This window comes from Lissotriton vulgaris, chromosome 4_1 (genome assembly GCF_964263255.1).
Source record: "Lissotriton vulgaris chromosome 4_1, aLisVul1.2, whole genome shotgun sequence".
Lineage (NCBI taxonomy): Eukaryota > Metazoa > Chordata > Amphibia > Caudata > Salamandridae > Lissotriton > Lissotriton vulgaris.
The window spans coordinates 1,470,679,302-1,470,695,982 of record NC_141691.1 but is presented as its reverse complement, the minus strand read 5'-3'; the positions used below and the strand labels follow the sequence as shown (position 1 = coordinate 1,470,695,982).

The following is a 16,681-nucleotide window of genomic DNA, read 5'->3' as shown; positions in this document are numbered from 1 at the left end:
ACTCACATAGTAGCAAATCAGGGTGGGAGAGTCAACACTGAACAGGTGGAATTGGTATCCTTGGAAGCAGATATTGGCCCTGTAGTAGCGATCCAGTGTGAGAATGATGGGATCCAGCCGAAAGCAACAACATTCCTGGGGGAAGCAGATGGTCTGGTTAAGGGTTGCCCTTTCCGACTGATCTCGTGGAATATAGCTGGCTTCACCAGGAGGCTAGAGGATCCAGTGTAGATGAAATTTGTCGAATCTTTTGACATAATATGCTTCCAGGAGACCTGGAGTAGAGGGGCCCATAGCTTGGGCATACCCACTTTTCAATGAACAGGGGGCCAGATGAGTATAATCGATTTTGCTATGGTGTCTAGCAGGTATATTCACCTAGTAAATGATTTCGAGATTGAAGTGAACCCTGCTAGTGACCATAACCCTCTAATTTTAAGTTTGAGTACTGCTCTTGAGAGAGTTCAGACCCTGGAACACCCGATAAAATGTAGTGCGAATCAGGGGGTTACCCTAAAGTGAGATAAAATAGATGCAAGGCAGCTGGAGATTGTAGTCTTTAAAGCAAATAAATTAAGGATAGATGCTTGTTCAAGTGTCACCTATGAGCCAGATGTAATAATAGAGAATTTTGAGTCTCTCTTAGGTAATATAGCATCCCACTTCTTAAAAACTGTGGGTAGGAAAAAAGAAAACGGATGCAAATGATTTGATGCAGAATGGCACTACACCAAGTCCCACGGGATAGGGAGCTGGTTAGAGAGTCAAGGAAACTTTATAACGATGCCATTATTAGGCGAAAATTAGATTTAAGAAAAAAGGCATGGGAGGATTTAGAAAAAGCTTCAGAACTTAAGGATAGTAGGTACTTCTGGAAGGTAATAAACCGCCCATTTTTAAAGAGCGATGAAGTGGGCAAAACGTTGGTGCATATATCAGGGGATACTTGAGAAGCACATTATGGGAAAATTGTTACCCCAAAAGGTGCAACGCTGACAACTATAAATGAGGGCATAAGAGACTTTAATATGAAGTCAGCATTAACGCTTAGCCTTTCGCTTACCATCATGGAGGTAAAGAATGCTATTGCGAAGGGCACCACACTAAAAGCGCCAGGGCCGGATTCAGTCTGGATCTGTTCAAATATAATCTTGAGGTCTGGGCACCACTTTTATTAAATCTATTTAGAGCAGTCGTGGTAGGGCGTATCCCGCCCTCCTGGCAAGAGGCCGTAGTGGTGCCGATATTTAAAAAGGGGGATAAAGCTGATCCATGTTGCTATAGACCGATATCTTTAATAGATTCGTCTTGCAAATTGATGGGAAGGGTGATATTGGCATGCCTGGAAACCTGGGCAGAGTCATCAGGTATCATTGTGGATTCCCAGTACGGGTTTAGGAGGGGTAAAGGAACCACTGAGCAGTGCCTCAATTTGGCACTGATTATGGGCAAGTACATGAGGGCCAAGCGTGGTCATATCCACTTGGCCTTCATGGACTTGTCCAGTGCCTTTGAAACTGTTTGTAGAGCTAAACTGTGGCAGATGATGGAGTCCATGGGGTTCGAAGAACCGTTGGTCACCCTTCTCCGCAGAATGCACGCTGCTACAACAGTGAGGATCAGATTTGGCCCAGGTGGGGAGAAGACAAAGCCCAATCCATCGACTGAAGGTGTACGCCAGGGATGTATTCTAGCTCCTTTTTTGTTCCTGGTGTACACCAACGGTCTGGAGGGTTACTTGTTGGAAACCTCTGCAGACTTTCCCCAGGCTAATGGTAAACGGATACCGATGTTATCTTATGCACCTAATGCATCTAATGACCCTAACTGCCAATAGCATGCAAACATGTCTGAATGCTTTTGATGCTTTTATGCAAGGACTAGATCTGAGGGTCAACTTTACAAAGTCCTTTGCCATGGCCTGCGGCCCTAAAGGGGTAAAATCTCGCATGTATATGGTAAATTTCTCAATTATTGCGAAAGTCAATAATTTTAATTACCTGGGGAACTTATTTAACAAAACCTTGAGCTGGGATCCTCTAATATCAGCCCGTGTTCAAAAAGCCACGCAATCTATAGAGGCCCTTTTCCGTTTTGCAAGTAAATTAGGTCAAAATCCGGTTGCAGAACTGAAAACCCTATATAAGGCAAAATGCATCCCTGTTGCAACTTATGGCGCGGGAGTGTGGGGGATACAAAATTGTAATAAAATAGAAATTATGGAAAATAAGTTTATAAAGCGCCTTTTATCTGTCCCACCTGGTACTTCAAATAGTTTTTGCCACACGGAGGTTGGTCTTGAGTTTGTGAGTGATACTATTCATGTCTCTCCTTTGCTGCTATGGAGCAAGGTTTGGAGATCTGATGATTTGAAACTCACAAAGGAAATTTTGCAAGACTGCCTTAAGCTTGACCATTCTATGTAGATGAGAAAACAAAAACGAGGGTTGGAGGGTCTAAGGGAAGTTTATAGACCTACCCAGGTTGTTATCCCCTAATGTACAATATATAAATACACAAAAACCTGGGTGTCTAATAGGAAACAAATGTGTTTCAGAAACCATACATTATATTGAGTCAACAAAAATTGTCTGACTAAATAACCAAATGGATTCTAAATAAAGTTTTGACAATCCAACGCATGTGACCACCAGCAAAAGTAGGTGAGATCCAAGATCCAGAGATGGTTTGCCATCAAAATCTTGTTGGTGATCTGATTTTTCTCATCTGGTCATCCACAGGGATGGGCTGGTGTGTCTCCAGATCAGTGAAACTACTCCCAGAACCGCCTGGTAGGACTGGGGTCGAACCCACATTCACCCGTTTGACCATGCGTGGGATCACCAAATGGAACAAAAAGCAGTGCAAAAAGTGAAGGTGTAAGAAAAAGTGAAGTTAAAAAGGAATAGAAAGCTCACAGCAAGGGAACTTTAATGACCGTGAGTTTCTTTCTGTTTAAAAACCAGAACAGCGCAAAACCGCAGTATAAACAAATGACTGCTTAGGGGCCAACATGTTTCTGCCATACAGGGAAATACTCCCTTGGCTTTCATCAGGGCCTCTGTTCTTATGGACTATTGCTACTGCTAGTGAAATTCACACTCTTAAAGAAAAGAAAAAGAAAATAACAGTGACAACTTTAAAGGATATAGTCTCCTATTGCTCCTTGTCAGCTGGTGTGTACATCACCCATCTTGACAGGGGAAGTTACCTCACCTCACCTGGACCAAGCTCAGAGTAAGGGAGGCCACGCTCTCTCCGTCGTTGCCCCGAGTGAAATCTGAGGTTGGGGGAGCCTCCCCCAACCTCAGATTTCACTCGGGGCAACGACGGAGAGAGCCTCCCCCAACCTCAGATTTCACTCGGGGCAACGACGGAGAGAGCGTGGCCTCCCTTACTCTGAGCTTGGTCCAGGTGAGGTGAGGTAACTTCCCCTGTCAGAGCAAATTAACACTTAAGGACGCCTACCGTACAGGCTTAGGAATAAATAAATAAATAAATAAATAAATAAATAAAATGTTAAGAAGTAGTGAGCATGCAGTTTATGATAGGGGTAAGCTTCAACATCAGCCCTACTTGTCATACATTATGCATGCCCAAGGGCATTTCTATTTGACAAGGTTTCGCCTTGGCACGTTGCATTAGCTTTTTGCTTTTCCAAAGCAAGCAGGGTGGTGTGAGAGACTTCCCGCTTGCCCCTGTAACAATATAGTTTCACTAAATACTGTGCACCTCATTTTTTTTTGTAATCTGTATAAAGATCCACGAAATCGGTTTATCAAGCCTGTTCTGTTAACTCTTGGATCCCGCTATTATAAAGAGGGTTATGAACACTTATTATCCTTATCAAATCCAACCATATGTAGTGCTGTGCTTAGTTTTATTAGAGTATCGCTCACTATCAGAAATCGATATTGAACAGTATTATTGTATATCAATGATTATTATCTGAAATACATCTAACAGATTACTGTATACAATGGTATCCAAATGAAATGCACATGCACCTACAGCACTTATAATATTTTCGGTTTATTTATGTGGTTTTTTAATTTGGATGTTTTGTAAATTTAAATTGGATATATAATATGTGTTTTGGACATCAATATTACTGTATGGTTCTTTATTTTAATTTATGTGTAATTGTCCTTTTAACTGTTCATACTTTTATGATTCTATTCTTTTGAATCGAAATAAAGTTTCTTGACTTGTGTAAAAAAAAAACTACTACCAAGATTGTATAACTTTGTTACAACTGCAAAAACAAAAACAAAAGCACAAACAAGTAAAATAACGACACTGTTAAATGCACACTGTGAGTTTTGGTGTTCGCAAAGAGATGAGCTCTAATATGTGGTACTGACAATTCAAATGTATCAAATGAAGCAAACCAAGAAACTTCACCCGCAGATAAAAAATAATCTGGGGTTGTAAACATTTTGCAGAATCTTTGGTCCAAGAGGCACCTGTTCCTTGCCTAGTTTAAATGATTCCAGCCTCTTGGTCCTTAACTGAATCAATCCCCTTCACACGACTGCTTATGAGTGTCAGTTCCAGGCCTACGAGGAATCTCTGAAAAAAGTAATTTCCAGAGGCTATCGCCCTATCCACAGTGGATCGTCTATCCACTGATTGATGCAGTCGAGAATGCGAGGGGCTACACTGACCTAACTAGAAAAAGAAAACGCAACCTTTAAAAAGAACACCGAGGACTTCAAAAGAGCATACGCTGGATTGAGACAGCTTTGACAATATTGATTTTTCACAGGCTCTCCCTGACCTTTCCACTTTGGACCCAGAAATATGCTTGAATAGAGGTCTTAACAATTCAAGAGACGCAATACCTCACGATTACAGTACGACTGTTTAATTGATCATGTATAAGATGAATTAATTTAATGTTTTATATGTTTTGCTCCCGTAAAACTGTGTATAGACTTATTTGTACACTGTTTTGTGTAAAAAAAAACTACTACCACGATTGTATAAATTTGTTACAACTGAAAAAACGAAAAAAAAGCACAAACAAGTAAAATAACAACACTGTTAAATGCACACTGTGAGTTTTGGTGTTCGCAAAGAGATGGGCTCTAATATAATATGTGGTACTGACAATTCAAATGTATCAAATGAAGCAAACCAAGAAACTTCACCCGCAGATAAAAAATAATCTGGGGTTGTAAACATTTAGCAAAATCTATGGTCCAAGAGGCACCTGTTCCTTGCCTAGCCGGAAGGTGTGACATGCTTTCTGACTAATTTATCACCTGCTCTGGTGCCAAATGGGCCGCCGGGCAGGGGGTGGCATTCCCCAGGTCCAGGAGGTAGCTGTAGTCACATCTAAGGTGGCAGAGGCTTTGCAGCCTCTGGCTTTGACATGCTAATTCACTAACTATCCTGCTGGAGGAGTTGTGAACCCCTTCCCCCAGAGCAGGCATTGTTTCTGGCCTCAGAGAGTGTGGGCGCTGACCTTCGGGGTCAGAAACTTCCCTGTGGTGGCAGGCTGGACAATACCAGTCAGCCACCACACTAGAGGACTAGTAGGTTTCAGGGGGTACCTCTACCGTGCCCTCTAGGTGCATGTCATAAAAATCTAGTACTAGCATCAGTACAGATTTATTAGGCAAGGTATTTGATACCAAACACCATTGGCTTCAGTGCAGCCATCATGAAGGTGGGTAATTTGTAATGACCAGTGCTATACTGTTAATTGCTGTTGTTTGGCATAATACTTTATAATTTTGAGCATGTGAGTATGGACGAAATTGAAAATACCCCCACTTCGAACTTCATGACCCTCCCCAGAAGATATCTCTTGTCTCTTCCATCGATCTATCCATTAATCCTTTCATCCTACCAATTACCTGCTGATGTCAACTATTTACCCTTTACATTCTGTCTATTCAGTTTTTCATCCATCATTCAGTTTTTCACCATTCAGTTTTTCACCATTCCGTCTGTCCACCCTTCATATGCAAACCTATACATCCTTCCATCTTTAAACCTACCCATTCATCCTTTTACTAAATCATCAATCCTTTCTTTAAAATACCTCCTGAGAGTTTCTTCATTCTCTCTCTCTCTCTCGCTTTTTTCTTACAAAAAACAGGCATACAAATGCAGGCAAACACACAAACATAAGCAGACACACAAAGACTCCGTTATGTTCAAAGTCATGTTATACTCTTCACCATGGCTTTATTTAATTGCCGTTGCCAGATCATGATTCCTGTGTTTGCCCAAATGCACAGGATAGTGTGAATGTGATTGTCAGCACAGGGCCTGAATAGACCCTGCTTTGTCAAACACAGTGTGATGGTGAGCACCGGACATTATACAGATGAGCTCTGCTCAATACCTCAGCTGAGGCTCAGATTGGGCTACAGAAGCGGTGCCTTGGCTGCTAGACATGTTCCACTCCTGCTCATTAGCACTCTCAGCCAAGGTGCCTACCTTTTAACGAGTACCAGTACTATCCTGGGCAGTAGAGAAGTGCTGGTACTCAGAGTGATAGATTTAAGAAGTGCCGGTACTCAGTACAGGTGAGTACCAGCCCATTTAAGGCACTGATATGCAGTGTACCTTGGTATGGCACACATGTGCCATGTCGTGTTTTCAAAATGGTTTGCACCAATTCACGCATCCTGAAATGGCAGTATGCATGCCGTTTTTGTGCTGGCCCCTTTGGGTGGCACAATACATGCGCAGCCCATAGGGACTCTCTTTAGTACAGAAGCCCTAAGTACCAGGGGAACCATTTACTAGGGACTTACAGGGGTTCTAAATGTAATGGTTACGGGCAGGGCTTTAAGTTGGCCGGGTCTGTCTGAGTCTGAGTCTGAGCACCAGCGGTTATTTTCAGGGGGCCTCGAAACAGGTCTCTATTGGGCTCTATTTCGGGCCTCGCAAAGGGCTTTGACATGCCGTGAATGGAGTCTGTGTTTATTTATGAGTGAATAGTGTGTTTAGCAATGCTTAGATTGTTAAACAAAAACAGACAAATGTGCTGGTATAGTGACTTCGTTAATGAAGGACTACTCAGATGATGAATGCACCCACGTTCAGGGTAGGATGCCCACTCTGTTCCACATCACAGTTTTCATACCACTGGTCATTATTATGTGGATCATGAAATCCGCCCCACCACATGGCTCTCGATCCAGTCAGAGGGAGAAAGGGGGTTGCAGGCTGCAGGAGCGATACTTCAAGGCAGAGCATAATGTAACCTGAACTCCCAGCTCCCGGTACTTAATGATGATCCTTTCAGAGTGGAGTCTTAATGGACTTTCAGCAGGGCTGACTGAGTACTGTTTACTGTAAGAGGTCAGGCTAATCATGTGGTACCCCAGGACTTTTTTACACACGTCTGAACCCTTTTATTCCTCGTTTCACGGCTTTGGCGCAGCATTTTCTGCGAACAATTGCATCTTCACTGACACGACAGCGTCTTACAGAGGCGCAACTAGAGCCAAATTTTGCAAGGGGGGGGGGGGTATTTGAGGGCTGGCTAATTCTACCAGCAATGTGGAGATGCAGGGGCTCTAAGAAGGGGTGAAACACAACAAAGCCTCGTTAACAAGTGAATGGTCTTTTAAAGATCTGTGAAGTGCTCAGGTGCGGCTACAAGAAGACCGTCGCAAGTCCGGGAAGCTGTCTCAGCGGGGCTGACACACACGATGCGGGGGGAGGGGGGCTGCTGAAGCCCTTTGAGCCCAATGGGTTCTGAGTGTTTTGATAGTATAAATAATCAGTTTACAGTCCTTGGACGGATGGAAGGCTAACCTGGCTAATCTAGCGTTCGAACTCTGATATCGGTATACTCACTAAGTCAGTGACAGCATGGGGCTGTGTTTCTTTTAAACCGTGCGGTGGTTGTGCTCAGCGACTGATTGAAGCGCAATGTAATATGACAATTTCCCATAAGAGCCAATTGGCATGCTCCTTGAATTCTCGAACTTGCGAACGTGTTAGGTGGTGGTTTGTGCTCCCCCAGCTTCAGGGCACGGCGGAGAACAACCGGAAGCATAGTTTGCATGTGTACTAAAATGGAGGCATTGTTACACGTATCCTCACTGAAATCAGACAACAGATAAAATAATAATATTGGTATTTGGATGTTGGGTGTCAGAGGCACAACTAAAGCCAAATTTCGGGAGGTGGGAGAGGGGATGCTAATAAATATTTCGGGGGGAGGGGCTAATTCTTCCAGCAATAGGCAGAATGGAGTTGGTTTAGACCACACCCCTCCTACTTGAATAGGCCACACCCCTTTAAGGGATTTACCCCACCCCTTTTAGAGCACCCCAGTTTTTTTCCCACTTAAAGCCCTGGTTACGGGCTGCAGCTCTAGGGGCACCACCATTTCATTGCAGACAGGTGGTTTCACGACCTGTAAATGCAGGAAAACCCATCATCCATGTCATACTGCACGATATCAGTGGTATTGTCCACTACGATATATGTAACTGTGTTTGCTCTCTTTTGTTTCCACTACAATATATGAACCTTTGTTTACTTCCTTTCATTTTCTTATCCGACACTATAATTGTTCTCTACCTTTTCATTTTGCACCAATGAGCTCTTTTGGTCCATTTACTTTTCACAGTAAAATAAAAACAATGCGGCCCCAAACTGGTTAAAATGTTAACCGTAATTGCAGAACATGGCTCTGGAATGGTTAACTATTACCGACAGATACTGCATGCACGAAGAACATGACGGAAGTCTTGAGAGGGGCTCAACTATAAAATAAGCCCCACCCACTAACACGTGCTTGCTATTCAGACAGTCTGCCGAGCACACATGTTCTGGATTTCTTCCGCGTTTGCCAATACTTGGATTTTTAAAGAGGCAAGAATACTATACCGCTTATGTCGGCAGGGAGAACGGAGATCGGCCTGATCTCTGTGGTAAGAGATATACTCTGGACATCATTTCTGGGAACTTTTCTGTATGAAAGAACTAAGCGCCAAACTTCAATGAGTGTTGTTTATTATTTGACACAGATATTTTTGTGGCAAGAAAAGATGTACAGTGGCTAAAGACATCTTGAGATAACTTCTTAAACAGACCACTTGCTAACGCATTGAACTTACGTGACCCATGTGAATAGTTGCCTGGTCATTTTTAGGTCTCGCCTAGGGACGCAGCGCATGTGCTGCCCTCTCTTGGCGAGATCTATTGTCGTCGATTTACCTTGTGAAGCAAGGGTGGAAGCTCCACCTATGCTTCTAATTGTAGAGGGTCAAAAATGCACGCTTTTCATAGGAAGGGAGGCATGTTTTGTTCCTGCCATGTCTCCTGCTGGTCGTGCCCGCTGGAGCTGTGCACGCGCGCGGCGTCTTTTTTCATATGTATCACTTTCAGCGATCGAAGGCCTCCTGTTGCTTCTCGCCAGTGGCGTTTTTTCACATCTTTATTTCAATTCAACTTTCATAAAGTGCGGTGCTGCGACTTCACACAAGGAGAAACTGGGGGAGGCTTGGGCCCTGTCACTGACCGGCCTAGGCCACTATTAATTTGAACAACAAAACAATGGCCGGGCAGTATTCATTTAGCGTCAGAGTACACAGACCTAATGTAATGAATCACTAGGTTGGACAACCATTTGTATTGATTGACTTATTTTTTATATAAAATATTTTTTGCACGAAAAATTTTTGGCATCAAAAGTTACACCACAACATTACATAAATTTACAAACAACAAATTCTGTGACACACAAGGCACAGACATGCTGTGCAGCGCTTTGTTTACTGCCCCTTTCAGAAACTGCAGCGAAAATGGCAGAGGAACCGGGAGCCTGCTCATTCTTCCTCACATCCTGCCACCATTCTCTCCGCTGCTCATTCATTGCACCTCCCGCTACAGCCCTCCCGGTTTTATTTACTTTTATTTTTGCCAGTTCATGAAGTGCCCACTTTTACTTTGAAAGCGCAGCGCTTTCAGACACAATGCCCGGGCCTGTTCTGCTTAATATCTCGAGACAGGCGCTATGTGTGTGGTTTAGAGAAGTTTTTAAAAGTTAAATCATTTTGAAATAATTTCTTTATGAATTAACTGGAATTCCTTCGAGGTAATGCATGTCTGGCGTGTGAATGACTGCACATGCCCCTGTCTTGCCGGCATTTCCAAATGAAACCCTTCTCCTTACACCGCTATAGGCGGGTGCATCCTGCCTGGCAAGTGGGCATGCAGTCGACTCCTCGCTGTGAATGTTAGCCCGCTGCCTGGAAATACTCCTAAACACTGGGAGGCAGAGATGCTGCCCTCTCCCACCTGGCTTCCCCCTCCTCTCTCTCTCCTCCTCCACAGACGTAGGCCAGCGCCAGAGCAGACTATCAGGGGTCTCCAACCTTTTTTGCATTAAGAGCCACTTGTGTTCAAAGAAAATCACCCCAAGCTACAAATATTATTAGTGTTATAATTGTGACTATGTCAGACCAGATACCATTAGTGGCACCCTATGCATGATTACCAGCAGTGATCTCCTCAGTGGATCAGTCAAGGATGCCAGCAGTAATGTAAAAATACTTTATCAATTTGAAATGCCTACTGATGGTTAATACTTAAAATCCATAACTGTAATGACCCTGCACCAAGGTGATAATATTAGTAATAAGTGCCGCCAATCACACATGATTTATTATTCAAATATCAGCTTTAAATATATTATTGAAATCATTTTTTCTCAAAACATTAGCTTGTGAGTTCTGAAACAACACATATGTTCAAATGGGATACATGATTTTCAATTTTGGGATGCATATATTAATTCAACTAAACAAAAGCTTCTAATTTAGTGGGCAGGGCTGCACGCAGGAGAGCTACCTAAAGATAGCTGGTAAACTACCAGCAGCTCACTAGCTAATCATTGGCGAAGCCTATGTAAAACCCTTTATTAGTTTTAAGTCTGTGCTGAACTGCTGAAAAATGGGACCGAGGTACACAAGAAAACATAACAAAATGACCAAGGCTTCATTAACAATAGAATAAATGAAATGTAGAGAGAAACGTAGAGAGTATAGCCATGGAAATTTGAAAAGTGTAAACAGAAGTTTATAAATGAATAGGGAGAGTACAATCAAAATGAGAGGCACTGGAGAAGTATTAAGTATTTTCTAGTATTAAAGGCAATATATTGATAGTACAACTGTTATCACATGTTATATGCACTTCTAAAAGGTAAAATCTTGTACAATATCATGTAAGAAAACCAATGTACAACTAGCCAAATACTTTAAAAAAATGGCATTTTAGAGTCGACATTACCTTTATCAAACCCAACTTGCAACATGGGAAAAGTCTTTTTGCCCGATCTTAAAGTCTGTATAAGGGTAAAGGTAAAAACACATCAGGGGAGAAATATTAATACATGTGCATCCAACTGTCAATATATCATTGCAACAAAGATGAAGTAATAAAGAGAACACATAGTACCTTTTACCATATACATTGTAATTTCAACTATGAAGCTATATATAAGACAGTTACTGAAGTTTGCGAACAATCTCCCTATGTACTATCCACAGCATGGTCCTCATTTCAGATAAACAATAGATCCAATTAACAGTGACCATTAGAGTCGCAAATCTAGGCACTAAAGATTTCCTCCTAAGATTAGTGAAGATACAACCCCGAAGTATGTTTGGAAATCTATGCCAATCCTAGATTTCGATTCAACCTCCAATAACCAGACATTTACTGTCTGCAGTTGGGCAATCCTCAGGAGTTAGGTGGGACAAAAAAGTGTGTTTGTAATTTTAACATTTATCGACCTGAGGGAAAAAAATGCTTCTCTCAAAGTTTCCTACAATCTATAGTTGTTCTGATGTGCTTCATATCCAATTTCAATATGTACAGAGCCTGTTTCGGCACTACGTGTGGGTGCCTAAATCTAAATGAGGAGGTATATGAATACCAACAAAGTTACAATTTTGTGTGTGCTTATTACCTTTCCTGTAGTCACCCTTACCGCCCTACCAGGAGCATCCATCTGCCCACCCCAACCTTAAATCTATAACTATAGATAATCAGCCATACAAACACATTTTCCACAGTCATGAATTCCATCTGCAGATGTAAACAAAATGAGATGCTGAGCTCTTGGGGGCAATATGTGGCTGCCTATTTTGAATCTTGGTAAGCAAAACATGTGACTCAAGCCAATGTGAAGAACAATTCCACTCCACTCACAAAAAAGCAGCAGAGAACAAACATCCTATTGCGAATGCTTCAGCTAACAACCCCAATCCATAAGGAGTAAACACCTCAGGCAGCATATTCAAACCTGATTTATTTATAACAGAAGGAAAACAGACTATGGAAAATCTGTTCACTCAAACAGAGCAGAGCTGAGCCACGGCTTCTCTTCACGAGATCATAACCAACCGATATGTGTTTCAATCTAGTTGGGTTTATCCCAAATTATACTTAGACCACAACAATCTCTGAATATCTTTACATATTTTGTTAACGGAGCAATGTTATGTATGTTAAACAAATGTCATCATATATTTAGTGTAGCGTGAGATGGTGATTTTGGACGAAGGTTAGTTCTCTGTTTATGTGATGTCTCTTGATGAGGCATGTTAACAGTTCCATCGCCACAGTGAAAAAAAGCAAAGGGGACAAATAGAACATGTATTTAGTGAGCAGTAATCGAAATTTGCCTAGTGTAGTAACGGTAAGTTTCAATTCTATTAAGGACACGGAGGCGAGGATTATGCTTTTCTCTCTTCGCTGTTTATTAACATCACATCGCACAGCAGCCAGAAAAGCATCAAAACTTGAAAAATTTTGTAGTATTCCCAACATAGGAATCTCAGAAAACATTGTAATAACATCGTTTAATAACTACAAATCCCATGAGATGAACATTTAGGCAGTCCTTCTTTAGTGTCCATAAACCCCAATATAAGGCGTCCAACCAACGAACTCCTCCTCTTTCTTCGTGGCGAGTCAGGCCAAAATCTCAGGCATCTCTTTTCGCACCATCATTCCCTGGCGGAAAAAAGAACAGCGTGAGCCAAGCCATACCGCTAAGCATGAAGGCAAAGCAACAAAGCAGATTAACAAGTCATCGCCATGTACTCCAAGAAAAACAGTGACCAACTGCAAGTCGGAAAACGGATTACTTACTCCAGTACGGGCGGGATCTCCGCAGGAGGCATGGGTGGGATAATCCTCGCCTCCGTGTCCTTAATAGAATTGAAAGTTACCGTTACTACACTAGGCAAATTTCGATTCTATGTCAGGACCGGAGGCTTCAGATTATGCTTGTTTAAAGCTTACTCACCACCAAACTAGCAATATCCACCACTGGCTTAAAATAGAAGCTTTTGAAGGTGGAATCCGAAGACCAATCCGCAGCGCGCATGAGGTCCTCTAAGCGTGCCCCAAGGGCAAAAGATTTTGAGGCCATGGCCCCTCTTGCCGAGTGAGCTCCGAACTGCCTCGTATCAATACCAGCTTCCTGCATAACCCAACGCACCCACCTGGCTATAGTGGGAGAAGAGACAGCCTTGTGCGGTTTGCGCAGCGCAATCAGCAACTGCCGTTCGCCCGGAGGGCAAAGTTCCGTTGTAACATCCTCATATGTTTTCAAACACTGTACCACACACAACTTGGGGGCATCTGCAAATGCCGGGTAGGAAATAGACCTCGTAGCCGATTTCGTGCGTCGACCCACGGTAAAGGTCACCGCGTCCGGGGAGAACGCTCTCGCCGTGACATCGAGGGCACGCACATCAGACACTTTGCGACAAGATACTAAGCACAAGAGCATTGCCAGTTTAGCTGACAGTTCTTTTAAGGAAAGATACTTGTTAGGCTGCCAGGAAAGAAAAAGGTTCAACACCGCGTTAACATCCCACAGGACGGAATACCGTGGTTCCGGCGGTAAAGCCAGACGCACTCCTCTAAGGAGTCGACATACCAGGGGATGTTCCCCAACTGCTGCACCATCGACCTGCACATGAGCTGCCGAAATGGCAGAGCGTATCGTATTAATCGTCCGGTATGCCAATCCGGCGGTAGAGAGTTCTGCAAGAAAATTCAGGATAGGAACGAGGCCTGCGACCATGGGATCCAAACCCCGTCGAAGACACCAACGAACCCACCTGGTCCAAGCTGATCTATACCTCTTGGCAGTGCTGCCTGCCCAGGCCTTGGACAAAAAGTGCTGAGCTGAGTTCGAAAGGCCAGGGAGCGACCAACGTCTCCTGAAAGCCTCCATGCCATGAGGCGGAGAGAACCCTGGAGGAGATGGTGAGGGACCCCGTCTGGATTGAGGAGAAGACGAGGAAGCCGGGGGAGTAGGATTGGAGAATCCCAGGAAACTTCCAGAAGAACTGGAAACCACACTTGCGACCTCCAAACGGGCGTCACCATCACCACGTCCGCCACCTGACGGCGGATCTGGGCCGCGGCCCGTACTATCATTGAGAAGGGCGGAAAAGCATACGGTCGTTCCTGACTCCAGTCTTGGAGGAACGCATCCGTCGCTTCCGCCAAGGGATCCGGTCTCCAGCTGAAGAACCTCGGAAGCTGGAAGTCCAGACGGGACGCAAAAAAGTCCATGGAAAACGGACCCCAGCACGCCGCCAGCCAGCGGAACACCTGAGCATCCAGCTTCCACAGACTGGAGTCTCAGAGATACCTCGAGTGCCGGTCGTGAGGCCCCTACCACGACCAGCCCCCCGGGAAAAACGCTGGTTGAAGACCCGCTTGATGGTCGACTGGGCCTTATCCAGGGAGGTGAAGGTGGAAACAAACTTCCCCAGCTCCTTGATGAATGGGTCGCCAAAGAGTCCTCCTTGGGCGACAGCGCCAGCTTCCGACGAAGCCATATCGCCCAATTTGGGATCCAATTTTATCAGTAGCGGTCGACAGGGCACAGTTGGCATTCCCCAAGAAGACAACCGCCCACTGCGCCCAATTGGACAGTACTTCCGGGCAAATGGCGCTGCCAGACACCTTGGCTTCTTCGGCCATATCGAGAATCTTGGTGAGGGGGCCAATGGTGTCCAATAGCTTGTCCTGGCAGGAGCGCCAGGAACGGTCGATCCCCTTCCGGGAGTCCTTGACGAACGTTGCCATGAAGGTGGCCATTTTCCCATCAAGTTCCGGCGTCATGGCCACCTTCCCCTCCAAAGTCGGGCGAGGGCATTCGCCCCTCAGACAGCTGCGCGCCTCCTTTTCCAAGGGCTTGCGGAGGCGGCCCGCCACAAACTGCGCCACCTTATCGCCAGGCGCCCAGGCGGCTGACCGCGGGTGCATGATCTCGTCCGGGTCCAGCATGCCCGAGGTGTCCTTGGGCAACTCCGTCGAATTGGACGACGGTCGCCATGACCGCACGGAGTCCCCATCGTCGCCGTCGTCGTCGGTATCCGCGGGGGAAGCCCCCCCCGGGGAGGTCGGGACGACGTTCACCGGTGCAGAAGGTGTGTTAGGCGGAGGGGCCTCGGGAGTCGACCCAGACGCTTTAGCCAGAAAAGCGTCGCGTAGGCACTCGAAAGCGTCCTTATCCACACCCTGTGAACCACTGGGACCCGCGTCCCCACGAGACTTCTTGGCCGCCGGAGGCTGGCCAGGATCGGTGGCCGGGGATCCCCCCGGGGTCGGTGCCAACTTGGCACATTCCTGGACAATGCGGGCCGAAAGTCTGTCCTCCATAGGCCCAACGATTTCCTGTACACACCGATAAATCGACTGGTCCACAGCCGCATAAAACTCGTCGTCCTGGAGGTACTGGTGGGACTCCTCCTCCTCGACGTAGTACCCCTCAGCCATGGCGCTACGCAGTAGAAAAGAAAGTGAAACTGAGGGTTCCGATGGCGTACACAGACTGCCACGTGTGGGCCGACCGAAGGTTGGCAAAAGTTGTAGGCCGGTGGAACCGGACAATTAAAAGGCAGCACCCGCCTTTACAGCGCGCCGACCCTCTCTCCAGAGACCGGGCCGCACCGCCTCCCAGCGCGCTCAAGCGGGGAACACCCCAGCGGAAGCTGTTGCAGAAAAAGGTGCTGAAATCGCCCGATTGAGAAGGGCGGAAAAGCATACGGTCGTTCCTGACTCCAGTCTTGGAGGAACGCATCCGTCGCTTCCGCCAAGGGATCCGGTCTCCAGCTGAAGAACCTCGGAAGCTGGAAGTCCAGACGGGACGCAAAAAAGTCCATGGAAAACGGACCCCAGCACGCCGCCAGCCAGCGGAACACCTGAGCATCCAGCTTCCACAGACTGGAGTCTCGGAGATACCTCGAGTGCCAATCCGCCACCTGATTGGCCTGACCTGGCAGGTATTCCGCCTGAACCGAGACTTGATGAGCGAGACAATAATCCCAAAAGTCTTTCGCCAGGTCCGCGAGGGCTCTTGACCGCGGACCCCCTAAGTGGTTCACATACCGAACCGCGGAGACATTGTCCATCCGTAGAAGGACACATGATTTCACCGAGTCCCTCGTCCAGCAACGGACGGCGAACGAGCCTGCCAGAAGTTCCAAGCAGTTGATGTGAAGGCGCTGCTCGTCTGACGACCAAGCGCCGCCTGTGGAGAAATCCCCGCAGCGGGCGCCCCAGCCAGACCTGCTGGCGTCGGACTCTATCACAAGGTCTGGAACGAACCCGAAAATCGCGCGGCCGTTCCACGCCTCCATGTGGGCTAGCCACCAAGACATCTCTT

At 45.5% G+C, this 16,681-nt stretch overlaps 1 protein-coding gene across 1 annotated transcript in view; it reads right to left on the bottom strand.

Annotated features, from left to right (window-relative positions):
• SPIDR (scaffold protein involved in DNA repair) overlaps positions 1 to 16,681 on the bottom strand; it is a 2,344,543-nt gene that overhangs the window by 2,250,959 nt on the left and 76,903 nt on the right. The window contains exon 3 of the mRNA XM_086965726.1: positions 11,272 to 11,326. Coding sequence (XP_086821852.1) covers positions 11,272 to 11,326 — 55 coding nt within the window. The remainder of the gene's footprint in view (positions 1 to 11,271; positions 11,327 to 16,681) is intronic.